Here is a 22,103-nt window from a genome sequence, read left to right on the forward strand (position 1 = left end):
GTACAGGGAGGCCTTTAATAACCATCACCAGTACCCACATGCCTAACACAGCCATGAAACTGTGATACCAAAAGTAGTGGAGTAGCAAAAATTGCCGTCAAGGAGCAGATCCTGCGAGAGCAAGAAAGTGATTACCAAGTGAATTGAATATCCTGAAGCAGTGACGCTGTCCTTCAAAATGCCTCCTCTGCACCAATACCACCTCTAACTGATCCCTAATTTTTGACTTTCTCAGTAATTTAGCACCAACACTAGGTGGCGCCCTAAGGATGCTACTTTACCTGGTCTTATAAGTACTAGCCCTGCGGCACAGGTGATATTGAAAAACGTTCCTAACTAAGTAAAATGCAAGGGAGTTGTATTATTGGAACCATAATTACAGAGGACTGATGAGTTTCAGATATCTTTTAAAATGCTCTCCTTTCTTAATGTCAAACCCTTTCATTTGAAAGAAATACCTGTTATGGGTAGTTATATTTTATATTTTCCTGACAACAAACACTGCATTGCCTCATCTGAGTGAGTCTTGACGGCTTGACCATAACTACCACTGAAGAGACACTTGAACCAGGGATATCCCCGACAACCTATGAAGCCGAGGAGTCCCATCATATGCAGCTGCTAGTGAAACTTAAAGCTCTTCACAGGCCACAGGACTTTACAGAATGAATACAATTGAAGTATTGCCAAAGCTGGATTGCTCATTGTAGCTTCAACACAGGAGACTTGCAGCATTTTGCATTGTAGGGATTGGTCCTGATTGAACTCCCTAATATGCTGGGACAAGGATTTAAAATATCCCAGAGCCATGTACTCCCTTTATTACGGTGTCTTTGGGTATCTTATGTTGCCAGATATTCTTCCTAGGCCCAGATGAAATTTAAATTTCACACTATGCTAGCTACGCCAAATTCCTGAAATTATGCCATCTCCCATAATTACGTCTCGGTTTACAGCACCATTATAACATGGGAGTGCGTGCACTATGGGGACAACCAAAATGCAGATGAGATGTTCGCTACACTTGTTATTTTCAGGTTATTTTTTGGGCGCAGAATGCATCCTTATGTCAAAATTTGACGCGCAAATTCATTTCACTGTAAATTATAACTCTAAGTGACTGAATTACATTTCGCATAATTACGCTTAATTTTCATAAATTTCTGTGAGCGCAAATTACACCAATTTTGCATATCCTTAACTTTCCCTGAGGAGGATATCATTTCTTTCCCACTCAGATGTGGAAAGTCTGATTTTCATGACACTATCTGAAGTAGTGCTTACCTTTTGCCTGTAAAGAAAGTCCTGGCAGCTCGCTCACAGCAGTTTCTCACTTCTACATCCAAGGTAGCGCTACATTTAAACTGGAAAACGAAAACTAGAAGAATTCGCATAGATCACCGGGACTGGATGAAGCCCCTCCCATCTAGCATTGTAGAGCTTGAGGTCTCCGATGGAATAATTTCTCTAACTGAAACCGGTACCTGCCCGGTTCCCCCAGGAGGGACTTTTGAAAAATAATAAGTAGAAAGAGCCTGGCCCAGGTCCATCTCTCCCAGCTGTGGTTAAAGGTACAGGCCTCCCCTGTCTGCCGCCTGCTGCTGCAGGGATGGGGCTGTGTATTTAAGCACAGCTGGAGACCTCTCCTCGCAGCCAGGCAGCGGTGTGTGCACAGAAGGGGGCGGGCCCACCGGGGATTCTGTCCCCGCCCTTCCCTCAGCCAGCTCCGGGCTTTCTTCCTCTCAAACGGATTTCTGCTGAGACCGAGGTGTGTGGGGCTGCGGGGAGTGCCGCACATGGAAGTTTCTGCGCCGTGAGGAGCGCGAGGCGGGGGCTCGGCGTCGGGGGGCCATGAGCATCCTGCCCGTGAGAATGCTGCAGCTGCCCAGAGCCAGGGGCGAGCGCATTGTGAACTTAAGCAGCAGGTAAGGAAGAGCCGGACGCATTTCTAGTGTACGGACACCCTCCCCAAGTGTTACCATTAAGGAGGAAATGCACCCACGTGACTATTTTATTTGTGTTTTTATTGTCTTGCCAATCTGATCTGCACCGCGCATGTCTTAGATGGCATAAAACTGCTTATTTTGGCCCCTATTTCCCACAGTGCCCCTTTTCGGATATAATGTGTGATTGAGCTGTTAAATGGGTTGACCTCAGGTAGGCGGGGCTTCTGATCCAAATTTTCACCACTCATATGTTGATAATTATTGAGGAACGGGACAGAGGGCAATCAACTTGCCCTTCTTTCGCTATTTCCCCCTTTCACCTGTTAGCAAATATACACGCTCTCCTTCCTCAATAGAGCGCTTTGAAACTAGGTGTGTGCGTAGTGCTTGTTCCAGAGATCCTTCCCGGGACGTAAAGGAGGGGGAGAGGGTAGGCGCGGGTAGAATGTCAGACCCTGTTAATTAAGGGGATGTGCAGCCCGAACCCTGGCAGCTCTCGTACAACCCAACCAGTGACACACCCCCGGCCCTCTGCTGAGATGCCGGCTGCTAGGCACCGAATCTGCCAGCACGAGCCAAGGCTGCAGGAGCGCCAACTCACCCTCCGCTCTGCCCATCTCCTGCCTGCTGTGCCCAGCAGCCCATCACGCCCACCTTCTGCGGCCCTGGGAGCGAGGAGCGTGCTGCCCTGCTGCCCCCGGGCCCTGTGCGGTGCATGGCTCTGACGGGGACTGCACCCCCCTGGGCTCGCAGGCTTTGTCTGGGGAACTCACTCTCGTCTAGGCTACGCTTCCAGCATGCACCTTGAGCGGGGTTATCTGTGACGCTTGGGGTAGTATGAACATCTAAGGACACTCGGGGAGACACTGTCAATATTCGGTGTGTTTGTTGTCATTTGTATACATCTGGTAGGATTTCAGCTTGATTTACGCTTTTCTGGAAATGGTGGTCGTAGCGCTATCCGTGTCGGGGAGACCCCCTGACAGTTCTGTGGTCAAGCATCCTTTTAAGTACGTCGTCCACTCCTTTCATGCGTGGGCACATCGCTTGCTGCTCACAGTGTGGCACAATCACCACCAATGGAGAATAGCAGTCCACAGCTCCTCTCAGTAAATGCTTCTGTAATGACGAACAGCACAGCAGTGTGTGTAGGGAGACTGGGAGGGAGAACCCCTCACTCCCCCGCCCCCATGTCTCGCGCGTGCCTCTGTTTGCATGAACTGTTCTCTGCATGTATTAAAATTCGGGCTGCACTGCTGCAGTCATCTCGGGGTTGTCCTGGGTACATACATTCCTGACCGCTTTGAACATCTGCTGGCTCGCGTTTTCTTTAACCATAAATCATTGCTAAATGCATTATCCCACCAAATTGCCCAGAATTTGTTTTCAGATATTTAAATTGCTTAAAAAGATGCTTGGTCGTGCTGACAGTCTGCGGAAGAATGTGTTTTTGTCACCGGTTATACATTTTCAGGTCTCGCTAGCGTAAGGCTGCGCGCGTGCGCAGTCTCGCTGGCGAGATTTAGTGTTGACAGGGTTTTTTCAGTAAGGGGCATTAAGCCCTGCCCCTCTTTCCCATTGGCCGGCGTCACCGTTTATGGTAAACGGCGACCAGCCATTGGGAAAGAGGTGCCGGTGACGTTTTCGCTTGACTTTTCGAGCCGTCCCATTTGGACGGCCTCGCCTGGTTTGCATTGGTTGCAAAAGGTTTCTTATCTTTATGGGGCCAAACATATGGCCCCATATAGACAAGAAACCTTTTGGCAGGCGAGGCCACGGCAGAAAAAGCCAAACGAAAACGTCATGGCGAGCGCTTGTGTTTATATGCGCTCGAGCCATGCAGTGCATTCTACATTCCAGGTTGTGAATCGTAAAGTTTACCACACATGCTGCTGCTACAGAATGTGAGTTGAGGGGGGGCAGGGAGCAGTGGGCCTTGGGAGGGATGAGGTGCCGTTGCCCAGGGGAGAGGGTTGGAGAGATATGTGGGGCAGCTGGCGGGGTTAATGTTACCAACTGAAATGGTAATAAACGGCAAGAACGTTATGGGGCATTAATAAAGTGCCAAGGGAAATAGTTGCAGGATATTTCTGAGTATTGGTGTATTCGCCTAGCTCACCTTTCACCGATTGTGGCTCGTCTGGGGAGAGGCAGCTTCGGGTCTCCTTACATGTTGAAGGGAGGTGCCATGGGCACAAGGTGTACAGCACCTGGAGGCTAATTACATCTGGGTTTCTCCCCTCCCGCTATCCTCATTTGTCTTCGGCCTCCAGTGGAAGGGGTGGGGTGGGCTTCCGAGGAGTCCCTTGGCATTCCTGCCACATCTGGAAGTGGAGGAGTATGGGGGTTTGCAGTGTCAGGCACTGGTGGGCTCTACACTCACGGCTGGGGAGTGTAGCGTTTAGGCCTCGGGTGACTAGGGGTGAAGCACTGTCTGGGGAGGGATGAGGAGGCGCTATACAGGGAGCAATGTCTTCGGGTTATGCAGAGGTCCCTCGGGGCGGGTGATAGGAAGAACACACTGGGAGGTTGATGCAGTCCTGGGGTGGGGGAGAAGGCGAACCTTTCCTTCTTTAAGAAGCACATCTAGACATTGGGGGTTTGTGCCCCATCTCAGGGTGCGTTTTGTGCATTTATTCCTATTATCCCTGGTTCAGCAACATGCTCATGGATGCCATGTCTACTCTGTATCTATGTCAATATTCTTTATGACACAGACATGTCACGTGAAGTAGCCTGCTGAGTTGCGGAGCTGATGAAATGTATCTCCGGATGTTATAACTCCATAGGTCTGCTCATGGCCTCACCTTCAAGGTGCTGTTTGATTCTGACTTAGTCCCGAGTGAGAGGGCAGTGTTTGGGGGCTTCCCGTGTTCCTGCTGGGGGACATTGTACTGTGAAGTTATGAAGCACAATGTTGGGTGTGAATGGGTAGTCAATTATTCGAACTCTGCGTGATTTAAAACACATTCACACAGTCACGTGAACAAATATGCCTTGGTGACAGCACAATGGGCATGCAGCTATATTGTGACTTGCTGTCTAACATGGGGAGGCTCATAGAGTCACTAGAGGATTATGAGGAATCTACTGTGAAAGTGACGGAAGAGCACTGATGTGGAATCCCACACTTCTGTGGTGTTTAGGCCCTATGATGAGTGCGCACGGACCCAGATACAGCTAACATTTAAAAAGCTTCTGGCAGGCATCTGTGAAGGCCATAACCCCCACCTCCCTTTCAACGCCTATGAACGCCCAGCAATCTGTCCAACACTTCTCTCAATTCCTATAAGTCCATACCCAACCGGGATAGATGGATCCCCCTCACCTCTGGAAAAAATCCGGCATGTCATACCTAATATCTTTATGCGCAATCCTGGAAATCCCCGACTGCCGACAAAATCTCACCATTTCCATATTCAGTTTACGCCAGGCTTTGTCCACTGCACCCGGGTTAACTGCCCCTCTCCAAACCCTGCAAGGAACAAACTCTGTCCAGACAATAGTACAACCAGCCCACTGAGCCTTAATCAAAGCCAAGTCCAGCTTCATACATCTCATAAGTGCCAGGCCCGTCTCCCTTACCATGTCGTTCTCCCCTAAATGAAGTACCAAAACATCCGGGCACCTACCAGCCACCAAAATCCAGTTGAGAACCTGTAACAGCTACTTCCACCGCATACCACCCCTGCCCCGCCAGCACACAGAAAACAGTTCTTTATTAAACCCCAAACTTTCCCCCAAATAGCTGGAGCGGGCCTGGAATTGCGCCCGCTTCACAAGAGAATGGCCGACAATCCAAATGCACATCTCCCTGGCGAGGGGACCCATCACCGAACCTGAAATGAGAAACCTAAATGAACAGGAAAAAGGAACAACTGCGCTATAACCCCCCCCCCCCCCCCCCCGGTACGCTTCACACATAACGCTGATGGCAGTCAGAAGACCACCTGCCCAACTTCATAATGTCCCCTCGCCCCCAGCCTCTAGTGTGAGCTTCTGAAGCCTCACCAATCCGAAACGAATGAGTCCCAAAATCTTTCCCTTCAATCCCCAGCCTACCCAGCGCTTTCCGCAGTACAGCTAAAAGCTGTGAAGCTTTAACAAACCGTCCGTCCCCATGCCCAACGACCAAACTCCCCAAATCCCCTGCAAAAGACCTCCACCTCAAACACCACTGATATGGGCAAAGCAACCCCCTTTTGCAAAGAAACCCATTTTCCCCTACCCCCCTGATCTGTCTTTGCTTTCCTCAGCCATATGTTGACCCTATCGGAACTAAAAGACACCTCCCTCCAAGACAGCCCCTTGCTCAGCTTTGGTTCCCAACAACTCCGAGACCCGAAAGGCCCCGAAAAAAATCTAGGACATCAGTGTGGAGAAAAGTACAACTTCCCCAATGTCAAAACAAATCCCAGGCAACGCCCTAATCACCCCCTCCAACAGCTCCCATGACAAAGGATTCCGCACCCGGGTTGCGTGGCCGCATTCACCCTCCCAACCTTCCAAAATGCGCGACCCAAGTTCCCCCGCGGAGGGGGCACAGCCCCACAATAATTTCCCGACTAAAGCAATCCCCACCAGCTTACCCGCTATCGTGACCCTCGTAAGACCCTTCTCCACCAAGTCCAAGATAAACTGAATCACATCTTCTTGTCTAGCCGCCAAAGAGTTCCGCCGCCATGCGCCGGAGCGCAAAAATTCCTCCCATGCTGCCTGATACGCTGCTTTTGTGGAATGAGCCAGGGAACCTAGAACCAGTTGCAACATCCTGTGTTGCCTACGTACCACAAATGCTGCGGCATTCTGGTCGGGGTCCTGTTCGCGTCCTTGGCGAGCCCACGGAATCTCCCCCACTGCGAACGAGACAAAGCATCCGCCATGTCATTGTCCACACCTGGCACATGCACCGCGCGAAAAGCAATATCATGCTTCAAGCACCCCAACAGAGAAACCCTCAACAACTTCAGGACCTGTTCATCTCGGGCAGACTGGCGATTCACGATGTGCACCACCTCCATATTATCAATTCTGAAGGTGATTTTCTTGTGCGCCAGGAGTTCCTCCCCCCCCCCCCCCCCCCCCCATAATGTGATTGCCACCACCAGAGGGAAAAACTCCAAGAAGGCTATGCTCCTGCCCCCCTCCAGCCACTCTTTGGGCCAGTGCTTGGCACACCACCTCCCTTGCCAGTCAGTACAAACCAAAACCAGTAAACCCCACCGCGTCCGAAAAAATCTGGACATCCCACAACGTCTGCCTCCCTCATCAAAGGTATGCCATTGAAATGCTGCAAGAAAAACTGCCACATGCTCAAGTCCTCCCGCACCCCCGCTGACAGACGTACATGATGATGCGGAGGACTCTGCCCCGCAAGTGCCCTGCACAGTCGCAGTCCTCCCTAATCTGACCACCCGACAGGTGAAATTGAGGTGACCCAGCAGTACTTGAATGTCTTTAACCGTGACCTTATGTTTTGCCAACATGATTGCCAGCAGCCTCAACATTTTCTGCTTTCAATCCCTGCGTTCAATCCCTAAAAAGGACAGGGCCATGCTGGGTCCCATCGTCTTCTCCGGTGCCAACGGCACGCCCAGTTCCCTCATGATCTCATTGAAACTGTCCAGAGCCCTCTGGCAGTCCCATGGAGCCTGAGGTGACAACAAAAAAGAAGTCATCCAGGTAGTGCGTAACACCTTGGTGACCCGTCCGTTCCGTAAACAACCATTGTAGGAACGTGCTGAAACACTCAAAGCGCGCATAACATAGAGCAGCCCATCGGCAACGCTTTGTCCACGTACCAGTGACCGCCAAACTGGATGCCCAAAAGATCCCAGTCATCCAGGTGAACTGTAAGCAGCCGGAAAGCCGACTTTGTTGCACTTTGCCATCATTGCTGTTGCGCCCGCGGTCACTACCAGTGACATGGCTATGTCAACAGATGAATAGGATACTGTGGCCTCCCGTTCGTCGATGAAATCGTTCACCGAACCTCCTTCAGGCCACGACAAATGTTGAATGAGATGAAACTGACCCTGCTCTTTCTTAGGCACCACTCCAATGGGTGACACAATCAGATTTGGCAAAGGACAGTCTTGAAAGGGACCTGCCATGCGGCCCTCACGCACTTCCTTATTGAGCTTGTCTTGCACTATCTGAGAGTTCTCTTTTGCCGATTTCAGATTGTCCGCCCACCTTCTCGAACTTGGTCCCTCGTACCCCAGTCTGAAACCCTATTCGCAAACGCTCAGCAGCCTCCACATCCGGATACCCCTGCAAGGCTGCCAACAAATTTTCAACGTTAACCGAAGTACAAGCCCTTGGGCCCAGGCCCCTTAGCCCCTCTCCCCCCCCCCAACCCAACTGCTTCTGCTGCTGACTTCCCCCACCCCCCACTTTAAACCCTACTGTCTGCCACTGCTGTGACCTCTGTTGCTGACCTTGGCCGCCACAACAATTGACCAGCGCATGCCTTCCTCCGCACCCTGAGCAATCATGCCGGAATTGGCAGTACTCCCGGGTGCACAACCCTTTGTTATAATCCCAGCAAGCTCCTTTCGCCCCCGGCTGTCCCCTGCCTGCTCCCTCCAACCCCCCATGGGCGTGGCCTCCTCGAAAGGGCCGATACGCAAGCGGGAGCCCGCTGGCCATAAAAATTGTTTTCCCAGACCCAGCTAAACCCATCGTGTGTTGCCACAAATCCGTATCAAGCTCTCCCCATTTTGCCTCCGGGTCCCTCGCCATGCGTGCCCGGAACTACTCATCGTACTGCGCCCAGGCGTACCCACCCCCCGTAATCTGAGCCTTCCTGATCACATCCATGTATTTAAACATGGCCACCGACCTTTCAGGGTATTTTTTGCAATACACGCTGCCATCCAATTCTCAATCATCAACGGCACCTTCGGATGTTTTGCCAACTCAAATTCCTCCTCTTTTGAGCCCTCTTTTGCCCTCACTACCCTAAGGAGGAGTTTAAGCATCTCGACATATTCCCCTTTCCAAATCCGTTCCTTGGTGGACAACATTAGATGAGCGCCCAAGGGCAACCGTTTTATTTTCACCTCTTTGCTCTCCAATTTGGTCTCCACCTCCCCCGGCTGAATCTCCACCGTCACCTTCTTGTCCGTCACGCCCCCAATGTCTATGGACGTCTTACCTGTCCCCTCCACCGAACCCTTACCTGATTCCTCCGTTCCAACCCCAACATCCACCACATAAGCGCCCTTGTTCAACCTACTTCCAGCCCCCTCCTCCCTGTCAGCCCCACCCACGCCCACCGACACCATCACAGGACACAAGTGCGATGACCGTTTACCTGGCGCCAAGGACTCCATCCGCTGTTCCGCCCTGCGTCCTGGCAAAGGGACCGACCGCACCTTCCAGCGCGATGTCCGACCCGTGGGCTGCGCCTGGCGTCGTGACACCTGTAAAATACTAGGCACAACATTACTCGGGCCCCCCCTCTCCCTCATCTTCAACATCTCGCACCTCTCCCTCCTCCATACTATCCTCCTCATAATCCAGCTCCTGTTGCCCAACCCAACCCCCCCCCCCCCCCTCCCCCTCCCCAGCGCTCCCTGCTGGTGATGCAGAATGCAAAAAGAAAACTCTTCCTCTGCGTTGCCCCCTGGGACGTTGTGTGCTCATGGGTGTTGGGGCCGGCGAGCCTGTCCTGGGTCTACTTATGCCAGCCACGCCGGGATCCCCCGCCGGTACTGGGTATGCCGCGCAAGGCTCTACCCTCCCTTCTCCTTGGTGCCAATGGGCCGCTCCCAGCCCTACCAAGTCTGGCACCCCTCAATGCTCTGGTCGTTGCTCCACCACCTGAAACAAAAAAGTATGGTCTGGTGTTCTGGGCCTACCTCTCTTCTCTCTCCCATCCCAACCCCTCTTACTTGCGGCCCCCCAAAGTGCTAGCTACCCATGCCTGCCCTACCACGCTCAAGTCTACCACCTCCTCTGCTTCCCCCACATCCCCTTCCCCATCACTCCACTCCAAACCCCCTGCCCCAGACCCCCCCCCCGTAAACTCTGACCAGCCCTCTCCTCCTCTAGGTCGCCTCCCGAACCCCTCCGCACCCCCCTACTGGCCAACCTCACCGAAAAGTCTTCAATCCCCTCCTGCCCTAACCCACCAGAGACCCCCTCCCAGGCCTACCTGCCCCTCTGACCTGACAACTCCTACAAATTGGGCCTGCGTCCCCAGCCCAGACCCCTACCCTCTCTCCCAGCCGCCAAAGAGGCCTGATTCCCCCACCACCTACCGCAAACTGTGTCTCCTCCACCACCTGTCTCCCTGCCCCCTCCAGTGCCTCCATGTGAAAAATCTGGCCTGTTGCCCTGCCCGGGGCCGCTCTCCTAACATACGAGCGGCCCCTCTCTGCCTGCGATCTGGGAGAGGAGCCACGCGACGCGCTCCCCCTCCGATCCTTGTTTCGGGCCTCATTACTTGCCGCCGTAACCTTGTCCCCACCGCCCGTCTCCCCACCGCACGCCGGGCAGTGCGCTCATTCCGCACGCTGCCCCGCTGCTTTCCCGCCTCACTTTGAACTGGGGCCGCTCTGCTGTTGTACGAGCGGCCCCCAATGGAATTCTCCTTTTTTTTTTTTTTTTTTTTTTTCCCCTTCATCCCGGGCCGCTCCTCTGGTACGAGCGGCCCCCAGTGACAGGCAGACCCAGCAGGGAAACGCGAGACGCGCTCCCCCGCCGAGCCACACTGCCCCCAGCCCTGCCGCCAGATCATGCCTCCTCCCCCCTGCGCGTCTGCCAGACACTGCCCCAAACTCTGGGGCCGCGCTCCTGACATCCCCACGGCCCCTATAACTCACCTTAGCTTTTAAGGCTTTCCGGGGGTGCGAGCAGGCCGCGTCGGCGGCCCCCACTCCGGCCGATGCGCGCCTCACCGGGCAAGGGATTGAACAGAAAAGTTGCTAGTACTGCACTTATTCTTTAAACTCCATATTATTTAGGAGAACACATTTTGAGAATGCAACAAAAAGTGTCAAAGACTTTTCTTTTGCTTGAGTTAATCAGTATTTAATAGTATTTATTTAAAGATTTGGACCTTCCTATTGCTAAAGCAATTTTTTAAAAACAGAATATCACAAAAGACGAAAAAATTCATAATGAAGTGTCTTTTTGGAGTTTATAAAGGGCTTCAGTTTGAGATTTTGTTGTGTTGAATTTAACCCATTTTCTATTGTTTTCCATGTCAGATATGGCTGAAAGTAGGGTTTTTTCAAAAATGATTACTTCATTTGGGATTTTGTTAGCAGGTGGACAGAAGGTAGATTTATTTTTGAGACCAGTGTCGTTTTGAGTCTCAGTAGGTGGGTTGAGCGAAAAGAAAGTCTTAAGTTTTATTTTTCTACAGAATTCGATTGTCTGTTTTCAGTCTTGTAAAATCTTACGTTTTGCAGGAACAAAAGATAATTCTTTCTCTAGGATGCTTTTTTTCATCTTCAGTTAGAGTTCTTTTAGATAAGTTGTAAACTAATAATGGATCTAGTTTTGTAGTTCTGTCTGGTTGTCATCTCCCATGGTTGTGTGTTGAATCGTACTCTTCCTCTTGACTGAACTGCATAATTTAAATTAAAACCCCACTGTAATTCATTTAAGACAAGCATTTTTCAACACTAAAAACATATAGGAAGCGACCCACATTCTCATCTAAACAAATAAACACCAGGTGGACAACTCAACTTGTTCAACGCTGTTTGCACCCTTCTCTTATTAGTCCCCCCCCGCTAGATTATTGTGATTTCTAGCACGTGCCTCTTTAAGCAATTCATTAGATCCATTCATGCTAACCAATTTGAAGCATTTCCCATCATAAGAATGCTATTCTTTGTAGCCGACACGTTGGGCCGGGGAAAATAGTCGATCACATCGCAAAGTCTTCTTTTCATGTCTATTCCGAGAGAACCAATCAAAAGACCATAAAATATGCCGACGCTCCTCACGTCAGCACCAACGAGACTGGCAACGCTGAAGGAACCGATTACCTTATGCGGAAGTAACGGACTCTTAAACGCAGGTATGCCCCGCTGCAAAATCTTTGAACCCTAAATAGATGTTATTACACCCTTTTCTTTCACTCTTTTCCACCCAGGTTCCCCCACTACTCTAAAACGCTTGTCTTCATCCAAACAAAGGTAACTTTATCCCTACAGAAACGAACAACCAATGCAAACTAGGTATAGGGGCCCCTCCTGTAACTTATACAGGCTTCTCCTTTCTCACCTTACAGGTCCTGATGAGAGGCCCAGCAAATCATGGGTCTCGAAACGCGTAGACCTGTTTAAAGACCACAAGAACAAGAAAAAATCTACAAATAAGAATCATTTATAGATCAATATGTCTTGCTGAATGTTCTTTTTCTGTGGTCCTAACAGAAAAGAGTGTAAAATGCGTTGTTTTTTACGTGTTGATTTTCTGATTGAATAGCCTGTGTGAACGTATGAGCTGTTAAGAGTGTATGGTATGTGAGATCAGCATGAGAGTTGTGTGTGACTAATCGGTGTGGTGTGATCATTATGAATTTTTTCGTCTTTTGTGATATTCTGTTTTAAAAAAATTGCTTTAGCAATAGGAAGGTCCAATAGGAAGGTCCAAATCTTTAAAGAAATACTATTAAATACTGATTAACTCAAGCAAAAGAAAAGTCTTTGACACTTTTTGTTGCATTCTCAAAATGTGTTCTCCCAAATAATATGGAGTTTAAAGAATAAGTGCAGTACTAGCAACTTTTCTGTTCAATCCTATAGAGGCTCAGCTTTACTGCCTTTTTGCCTACCCTCCGTTTCGGTCACGGTCACCGGGCAAGGGGGCACGGAAACCGCAGCGATCAAAAGATCCGCCCGCCTCGCTGAGAAGCCTCATCGCCTCCAAGACTCTATAATCGCCGCCAGCCATCACAACTGCACGTAATTCAAAATACCTAAAACCAACAAAAATACCCTCACTAGGCCTGACAAAAACCTGACTACCGCAGCGCTCCCAGCCACCAGGTAACCAAACCTAAAATGGTGGCTGGGAAAGCGCGAAATCTAACTAAATACCCTTTGGGCTACTCTTAACAAAATTGGGCTAGTCCCAATGTAGCCCAAAGCGTACAAAATGGCCGCTCGCGGGCCAGCCCCCCCAGCCCCCCCCCCCCCCCCCCAATCTGCCCAGGGGGCAGACCTCGCCGTGCTCAGCTGCCCCCCCAAACCCCCAGTGCAGGAAGACCGGTGTTGTATAATATCTGGTATCCACTTGGGATCATGTATCCCCTGCTCTTCGGCTGTCTTCGGAGAATTAACTCAGCCCGGGCAGGATCAGACAGAAGCAGTCGATCTCTGCTCGGGCTGAGTGCAGGGATACACGATTTCATGGGATACCAGACAGGCTCAAGCTATACATTATCTGACGTTTCTTTAATTCTGGGGCCACTGCTGCACATAAAACAGGAAGCAAGTCGCAAGTAGTTCAAAGACCGAAAGGTTAAATAAATGAAAGTTATATGCGTACACAGAGTCGGAGTGAAATATTGGAATGTTTATTTTCCAAGCAAATCGCAACTAGTACAAACAAAGAAAGGTATTAATTAAAATTAAATAAATGCACACACTGATTCGGAGTGAAATAATTTAAAAAAAAAATGTTTTAAGCAAATCGCAAGTAGTACAAAGAAGGAAACGTAAAATAAATAAAAATCTAACATATGCATGGAGTCTGAGTGAGAATGGATTTTTTTTTAAAGCAAATAACAAGTAGTAACAAGAAGGAAACGTAAAATAAATAAACATTAAACATATGCATGGAGTCTGAGTGAAAGAATGACGGGGCATATTAGCAACAGACTGCAATAAATATCGCAAAGCGTGCTTAGCGCTTTTATATTTATCACCGTCTATCGCTGGATATTATCGCCCAGTTAGCGCTTTACTAACAGCGCGTTACTCCAGGGCGATAATATTCCAGCGATATCCAGGGAAATGGGTCAACCCTGTGGTTGTCTCACCATAATCCACCTCCCATGTTAGGTATGCCTTAGTCAGGAATTTAACAGTCGTTAAATTCCTGCGTTAAGGCATAGTTAACGCAATGATTATTATCGCTAAGGCTCTTTGCTGATATGGTGAAGCTGCCTTAGCGATAATTTCCCATGTAGTTTTCCCAGCCACGACAATTTTGCATCTCATTAGCAATGTTTATCGCTGAGATGCCAGGCATTGGGAATTCGGCAGCTAACATGCGCTAATGCATGTTAGTGCCGCCTTGTTGATAGGGCGTTAAAATTATCGCCGCTTTAGCGGCAAAAAGTGCCGCTAAAGCAGCCATAATGCCCTTGATGATATGCCCCGACATTTTTTTATTTTTATTTAAGAGTTGGAATCACATTGTAAATTAAAACATGAGGATAGAGAATGACAGAGAAGGGAACACAGCTGCCAAGCTTTTCAATTGCTATGTGTGACATTCTCATAATTTCAGTGTAATTATGAGTGACATTTCAACAACTGTTAGTAACTTTCTCGCAAGCAAAGTCAAGTGATAAAGATGAGGCAAGCATATAAATATCAAATTACACCCATTTCACCAAAGAGAAGTTCTTAAAATTACTGCAAAGCACCAGATATGGAAGGACACTGACCTAGTACTCGTGAGCCGCCCCAGACAGCATCACAGGCATTGGTAAGGCTCAGGAGAGTGAGGCACACACTTTACAGCCAGCCAGGATGCTGTTTGTTTCAAAGACAGTACGGTTTAACCAATCCGAATAAAAGTGATAACTAAGGAGTGCAGCTGAGCAGGTTCAGCCCAGTTGGCACGCCACTACCTGCCCCACCCCACAGCACCAGATCACACCAGCAGGCTGCAGCTGTACCAGAGCTTCTGAAAAAACCAGGCTCGTAAGTGACACAGCTACTGGTAATGCTGAAAGTTGGACCGGCACCATTACCGCTGCCCCTCATTACCATAACCAGGTATCAAGTTGTCGATGCTAGGGGCCGGACTCACTCTGCTAGGCAGGCGCCAACAGACTGAGGCTCTAGGGAGGCCGCATCCATCCTGGTGATTGCTCCCTAGGGCTCAGCTTCCAGCTTGTTTATGTGTAGGCTGCTCTCACCTGTGGCATTCTCGTGTGCAGGGGTTTCTCAGGCAGTCCTATGTGAAAGTGAAGTATGGAAGCGGGGATGCTGGGTGGAGAGTGGGCGAGTGTATGGGTTTCTCTGGTGTTTTTGGAGGATGTGGGGGAAAGTTTCCAGGTGTAGGCAGGTGTCTCACGCAGGGTACCTTACTACTTGTGGCGCTGCAGATAACCGCTGTTTATCTGCTGTGAAGCGCCGGCGGTGCAGCATGTCATTTACGGGGTTAGATGCTAAGTGCAGACCCCTTCATCCCCGTGGCACCCATTACCTGCTGAGTGCATGAGTATAATCCCAAACTTGTTTTTCTGGCCTGCTGTGTGGGAGTTCAAGACCAAACCGACTGGGGGAAGCTAGTACTGGCCCTTGGATCGAGAAAGTTTCAAGGTGGGGGCGCAGATTTCCTTACCTGCTGCCAGTGTAGGCACACTCTCTCCCTCCTGGGTGCTGCTGTCTTCGGAGTTGGATGCAGCCGTGCTCCTTCAGGAGTCGAGTCGACGACTCCTTGCCGGCTGCGCCACATCTTGCAATCTGAGATGAGCTCAGTGCTGCCTGTCAGACACCACCAATCCTGCGCCTCTCTGTACTGGGACGGGACTGGCCGCGTGTCAAAATCTGTCACATTATTCCATGACTGTCGCGTTTTCCCCTCGCACAGTGCTGACTCGCCAATATATAAAGATAGGAGTCTCTTGATAGAGGCTCTGGGCCATAATTATAACACTGACTGTGAGGTGACGAGTCACACAGTTAGCCTGAATGGATTGCCGGTGTCAAGAGGAAAGTGTATAAACCTGCTTACATTGTAGCCTCTGCTCTCAGCCTGCTTAAGACAGCCCAGTCACGAGCTGAGCCAGCTGCCCCAATCCTGGGCAAGCCGCGCAGACCGTGCGCTGCAATCTGGATTTCAGTTTCTAACAGAGCACTAATAACACTCTGGATTGATACTGAGGCGCTACAAATGCGTGACTTTACATTTCGGTGCGGTGATGCGGACCACCACACTGAAATGCGTTAGTCTAACGCCTGATGCGTGGTACTTGGCAGAGCTGAGGGAACCAATGGCAGAGATTAAAAAAACCTAAAAAGATAAACCATCAATATGGGAGAAATAGTAAAGTGTGAGGGATAGAAAAAAGGCAATGGGAAAAAGCAGGATAGGAAATTGAGAAATAATACATTTCAGATTATATATTTATTTATTTTATTTTTAGTGTTTTCTATAGCACGAACATGACCCAATCCTGGGTGTCAACGCGCTTTACAGTTCTGCCACAAACCGTTTCGATCACAGTTTACAAATTAACGACTAATAAACATCTTCAGTCTTACTAGGCAACCACTAGGGTTATAGTAATAAATGTCATGACATACTTGCATATAAAAAGTAATATAAAATGTAATATCCTTTCTAAAGAACCTGGTTTCAGAACTGTATGCACAGTTACAGGTACAGATCAATAACCATGTGGCTTCATTGAGGTATCTTCATTAGCTATCGTCCTTGAATCTTGCGTATGGACTTGGGTATCCATGCCGGTCTGACTGAGGTCCATAGGTGACTCGTTGAAAACACAATGACTTGTGCTTTCCCCGAGCCATTACTCTGATATTCGCAGTACAGTCATCCTGTTATCTCCACCTATTAACACATCTGAAAATAGTAGATTCAGGGATGATTAAAGGTCTCAAAGGAGTCGCAAGAGGGCCATAGTTAGTTACGGGAGAGATTTACTCATGAGAAAGGACTTAGCCTCTTTTTTGAATTGCGAGACAGAGGTGATTCCTCTACTATTTAGTCGAAGCGCATTCCAAATTCTTGGTGCCGCTTCTGAGAATGCTCTATCGTACGTTCTCTTCTTACGGAAAATTGCTTGTTTCAGAAGGAAATCTGCGGCCCCCCTTGATGACCTAAGGCCTCCAGAAATCGTAATTTTCTGGGCAAGGTAAAGTGGTGTTCTGTAGTGTAAAGCTTTGTGTGTAATACATGCCATCGTTAGCTGAAATCTTGCCTTGTACAGTAGCCATTTGAGCGCTTTCAGATGTGGAGTGATGTGGTCAAATTTTCTTGTACCAGTTACGAGTCTCGCTGCAGCATTTAGGCAGGCTTTTAGTGGGGCTGTTGAAATCTTAGGAAGCCCAGCTAGAGTTGTGCAACCATACTCAATCCTTGAGATAACCAAAGCTTGGACAGCCATTTTCGGTTCAGCAGCGTCAATGAACGGTTTCAATTTTCTGAGATAGCTCAAATGGAATCGGGCTTTTATGCCATAGTGTTGATGTGAGCTCTCATGTTTAAATCCTTATCCAGTGTGATTACAAGAGACTTGGTAGAATCAACTAGAATCGTAGTACCATTTAGCGCTGTGATCAGTTTGGTCCATTCCTTGATCATCGTGGAGGATTTACGGGGGAGATCAGAAGGAATTCTGTATTCTGTGAGTTGAGTTTAAGGTGATTGCTAGAAAGCCAATGTACGTTCTTTTGTAGTGCTAGGTTCATTATTTTGATCTCTTCAAGCAATGTGATCTAAATATACAGCTGAGTGTCATCTGCGTACATGTGGCAGGAGACTACTGCAGTATTTCCGTGAGTGGCTCAATGTACAGATTGAATATGGATGGGGATAGCGTTGAGCCTTGAGGCACTCCAATCTGACTATGGGATGGAAGGGATAGATTATGGTTCACCAAGAATCTTTGCGATCTGTTCTCTAAGAAGGAATTAAACCATTTCAGTACTGTCCCAGAGAAACCCATTCTATTCTTCAATCGGTCTAATAATTTGCGGTGTACCATGCTGAAGATATGAAGATAGGTCGAGGAGGACTAGTAGACCGGTTTCGTTATGGTCTAGAGCAAGCACCGCGTCATCAGCTATGTGCATAATTGCTGTTTCTGTGCTGTGGTCTGGTCTAAACCCTGATTGGCAGTCGTTTAGTAGCTTATATTCAGAGATGTGGAGGTTCAGTTGTAGTTGAGCACATTTTTCCAACACCTTAGCCAGTAAGGGAATGTTTGTTACTGGCCTAAAGTTGTTTGGGTCCGATGGATTCTCAGTAGGTTTTTTCAGTAGAGGGATGACCTGGCCTGTTTTTAGACGGTCAGGAAAGGAACCTTGGGAGAGCGAGGCATTAATTATTTTAGTCCAGCTATGGATGACCATGTGGTTGACAGTAGGCCAACATTTTGTGGGAAGAGGATCATTGTAATAATTGTTTGGTTTTAAGGCCAATAAGGTTTTAGCAAGGTCTTCCTGATTATAAAGTTTGAAGGTTGACCAATGGGCCTTATTTTGGGGCACTGTTTGTGCAGGCTGGGTTGGCTGCTTCACTTGAGTGCTCTTTTGAGTCACGCGATTATCAGCGGTAACCTTGAGTTCATTCTCCATGGAACTAGCTTTGGTAGTAAAAAATGCGGAAAAGTCTTCACAGCTCAGAGCCGATTGAGCTATTAGTTGAGAGGATTTGGCCAATTTGTTCGACTGATCCTTTAGTAGATCGAAGAGTTTTCTCGGTCTGTTCTTAGCATTATCACGTTCATTTCTAAAAAAAAAAAGTATTTTTTTGACTGAAGTAAGCTTTTATTGTAGGCTTTCCTAGTCTTTCTTAGCTGATTAAGATGAGGGGATGATGGGAGCTGTCTCTATTTCCTGTGAATCTGTGATTCTGAGTATCCGTCTTTCTTCATTCAGAGAACCGTTGAACCATGTATTTTTATTTTTAACTTGAAATCTTTTGAGTTTACAAAAGGCTATTTTATTGAATATTTTAGACATCGTACTGTTGTAATGATCCGTAAGCTTGCTGAAGTCCACCACTCCAGGAGGAGGTTGAAGTTCATTCTCGCAACTTGCTGGTAGCAACTCCATGTTTAGGCCTTTAGTATCTCTGACCCATTGCTTAGGCTTGACTGCTTTTGTGGCTCTTTTCTTCTTACAGGATGTTATTTGGATGGTGATGATGTGGTGATCGGACCAGTCGCAGGGTTCATAATCGATTGAATCTACCTAATTTTCTTTGGAGATGTACCTAATTTTCTTTGGAGATGATCAAGTCTAATGTAGTGCCTTTTGAGTGAGATGAAAGACCACATGCCTGCACTAGAGAATGGTCGGCTAGGAAGTTTTTGAAAATATTGACTTGATTATCTATGAGGTCATTCCAATGTAGATTAAAGACCCCTAGAAAGATATTGTTGGAGTGAGGATCAGAATTTGCTGTGATAATTTCCACATGTTGGTCTATGAACATTGCGTTTTTACCTGGGGATGGTAGAAAGCGTGTAGTGTAAAGTGCTGGTTATCTGAGAGACGTAGAGAGAGCCCCAGGTATTCACAGGACTCAAGAGGGTCAGAGTGGGCTTTAGAGATTGAGAAGCTTGATCTGTGTATACAGGCCACTCCTCCACCTGTTTTGTTTAGCCTGTCTAGGCTCACAATATTGTAGTTTGGTGGAACCAATAGGTCTAGGCATGGGAACGATGCATTATTGAGCCACTTTTATGTTAGAATAGCTACCTCAATACCCCGGTTCAGGATTAGGTCGGCAATGTCCGCTGCATGTTTCATAGCTGATCGCCAATTCAGTAGTAAGCACATAAGCAGTTTAAGAGGGGTGTTTAGAATTTAATCTTGCCTTAAAGGTATTAATGTTATTTAGTTCAGGTTGTCAGCATTTAGCTTTCTAGGATTCACCTATGTTATCCTGTTTAAATTGATCGGAACTGCTCTAATTTGTTGATCATTTCTCTTAGGGGTGGGACTGGGTGACAACTCGTATGATAGCATTAGGGATTGTGTTTCGGAGTCTGTCAGATAACTAAGGATTTTGAGAGGGCGGGGAATCCTATTCGACAGAGGCAATGGGGTCGTGTTAATCCTGTCAAGTTTGTTGTGTAGTGAGTGTACTAATTTTTGAATCTGGATGATTTTAGAGAGATAGCTTTCTGAGATGTTAAATATTCTTCATGTTTCTAATGGAGTTTTGCATGTCTATTGCTAGCCTATACGTCTGGGCATTGAGCGATTCTAGCTCAGTTCGTGGGGGAGAGGAGAGAAGTGGAAATTGCAATCAAATAAACAACACAGAACCCCTTCCAATTGAAACCCAAACAATGTCCCACAAAAGGTCTGACCAATATCTCTCATAGATTTGTATTTTATTATCATAAAATCATTATTCTTTTTTATATATACAATAAAATATATCACTAAATGAAAGTATATACAGCGATATTCCTCATCCATAAATGGAGGATTTCAGAACATGACGAAGCAAAAACAGTTCATCCAGGTACATGACTCAACAACAATAAACATACAGAAAAAAAATATATATATATACATAAAAAAAATCAGAACAAACCAGGACAATAGCGATACATAATACATATAACAATAATATACATCAAGGACAATATACAAAGCAAAAACAAACAAATGCGCCGACGCGCGTTTCGGAATCCAATGTGCCGTCCTTCCTCAGGGCGCTGGAGGTATAGGAAACAGATATTTCACAATGACTGATATATTTCATTCATATGTTTAAAGATTCAAGTTCAGACATAAGTTGAAGCTTCGTCAATAGCATCTGTGGGAACAGTTATGTTGTCATTTAGTATTTTGAATAAATCTAATTTTATACATAAAGAAAATGTTTTATAGGAGCTTAAAAAATGGAGTCAATCAATAACTTAATTCAAATAAGATAAGGAAATGGAAAACAAGATCCACATGAGATCATTTGAAAACAAGTAAGATAGAAAAATATTTCCTTTTCACTTGTGGATCTAAGAATACACCTGAGTGCTCCACACCTAGAAAAGATATATACAGATGTCAAAATCTACATACTTGTAACAACACACGTGGGAGTACTGTAAGTCACAGAAGTCTAGTATATCCCTGACCATCTCATCCAAGGTCTAGGGATCAAAAGGTCTCCTGGTTAATAAGCACTTTTTTTAGCCCAAGATAGAATCCGCCTGTAACTATGAATGTTAAATGTTTTAATCCTTTTAGTACATGGACCGAAAGAGAGAAAATGCAAAAAATGAATGAAAAAGGTTTTTACAAAAAGTGCCTAGATGAGTTTAGCTTCAATATGCAGAGTTATACAAAAAAGTTATATAGGGGCCACCCATGCATACATCTAGGAGAGCAGATGTCTGTAATATAGGATCTCAACAATGGCAAAAAGTATATGAAGCCATCTATATCCAAAGCAAACTGAGCCCCAAAGGAAAAGGGTGGGAATAGGAAAAGGAAAAGAAGAAGAGAAGAGAGAGGAAGGGAAAAAGGGAAGAAAAAAGGAGGGCGGGTGGGGGGGAGAGGAGAGAAGTTGAAATTGCAACTTGTCTGTAGTCATGGAGATCTGAACGATAGATGTATTTAGTTGCACGTGAATGTGGCTATTTACGGTACCTTCAGATAATTTTTCCTTCCACTGTAAGGATAGATCGGAACTAGTATTGTGATCTAACCTACTAAAGTTCTGACCACCGGAAGCTGCATTCGAGAAACCCTCGCTTTGCAGAGTATTAGATGTATTCGCCCGATGTGTGTGAGGGATGGACAATGGGCTAGATTTGAGCTGGTTTGCTACTATGGGGTTATTGTTACCTGCTTTGGGTATGTTCAAGAACGATTTGAGGTTAACCTGCACTTCTTAGCACTGAATCTAGTGCTGTGGGTTAAAGTATGGGGGCCATTGCCTTGGAGTAGTGATACTGACTCCGTCTGCTGTATCCTTTTGCCACTAGTTTGTGTTATTGAGCAAAGATTTAGTCTGTTATATACAATGAACAATTTACAAAACTGTTTTCAAAACATATAACTGACACTGTAAGTACAACAACAGTGATTGTATCATTATCTACATACAATTATTAGGCTGCCACCTTACTGGCATATCACCAGCCTGCATTATATTTCTGTGCCAATTAAAACCATCATTGGCAATATGTTTTGCCTATTAGAGAGTTATTTGTCTGTTTTTAAGTAATGTTGTGTAACAGCATGG

The 22,103-nt window shown here is 47.2% G+C and overlaps 1 protein-coding gene across 15 annotated transcripts in view; it reads left to right on the top strand.

The window, feature by feature from the left end:
• Positions 1-22,103, top strand: part of NAV1 (neuron navigator 1) — a 2,160,095-nt gene that overhangs the window by 1,624,123 nt on the left and 513,869 nt on the right. The window contains exon 1 of one of the 15 annotated variants that reach the window (XM_085644391.1): positions 1,748-1,925. The exons of 13 other annotated variants lie outside the window; for them this stretch is intronic. In XM_085644391.1, the coding sequence (XP_085500517.1) occupies positions 1,852-1,925 (74 nt within the window). In that variant the 5' untranslated portion in view covers positions 1,748-1,851. Of the gene's footprint in view, positions 1-1,747; positions 1,926-22,103 lie in introns of those variants that run through there. One more of the 15 variants, XM_085644400.1, reaches the window with a different exon arrangement.

This window comes from Triturus cristatus, chromosome 1_1, assembly GCF_964204655.1.
Source record: "Triturus cristatus chromosome 1_1, aTriCri1.1, whole genome shotgun sequence".
In the NCBI taxonomy this organism is placed as follows: domain Eukaryota; kingdom Metazoa; phylum Chordata; class Amphibia; order Caudata; family Salamandridae; genus Triturus; species Triturus cristatus.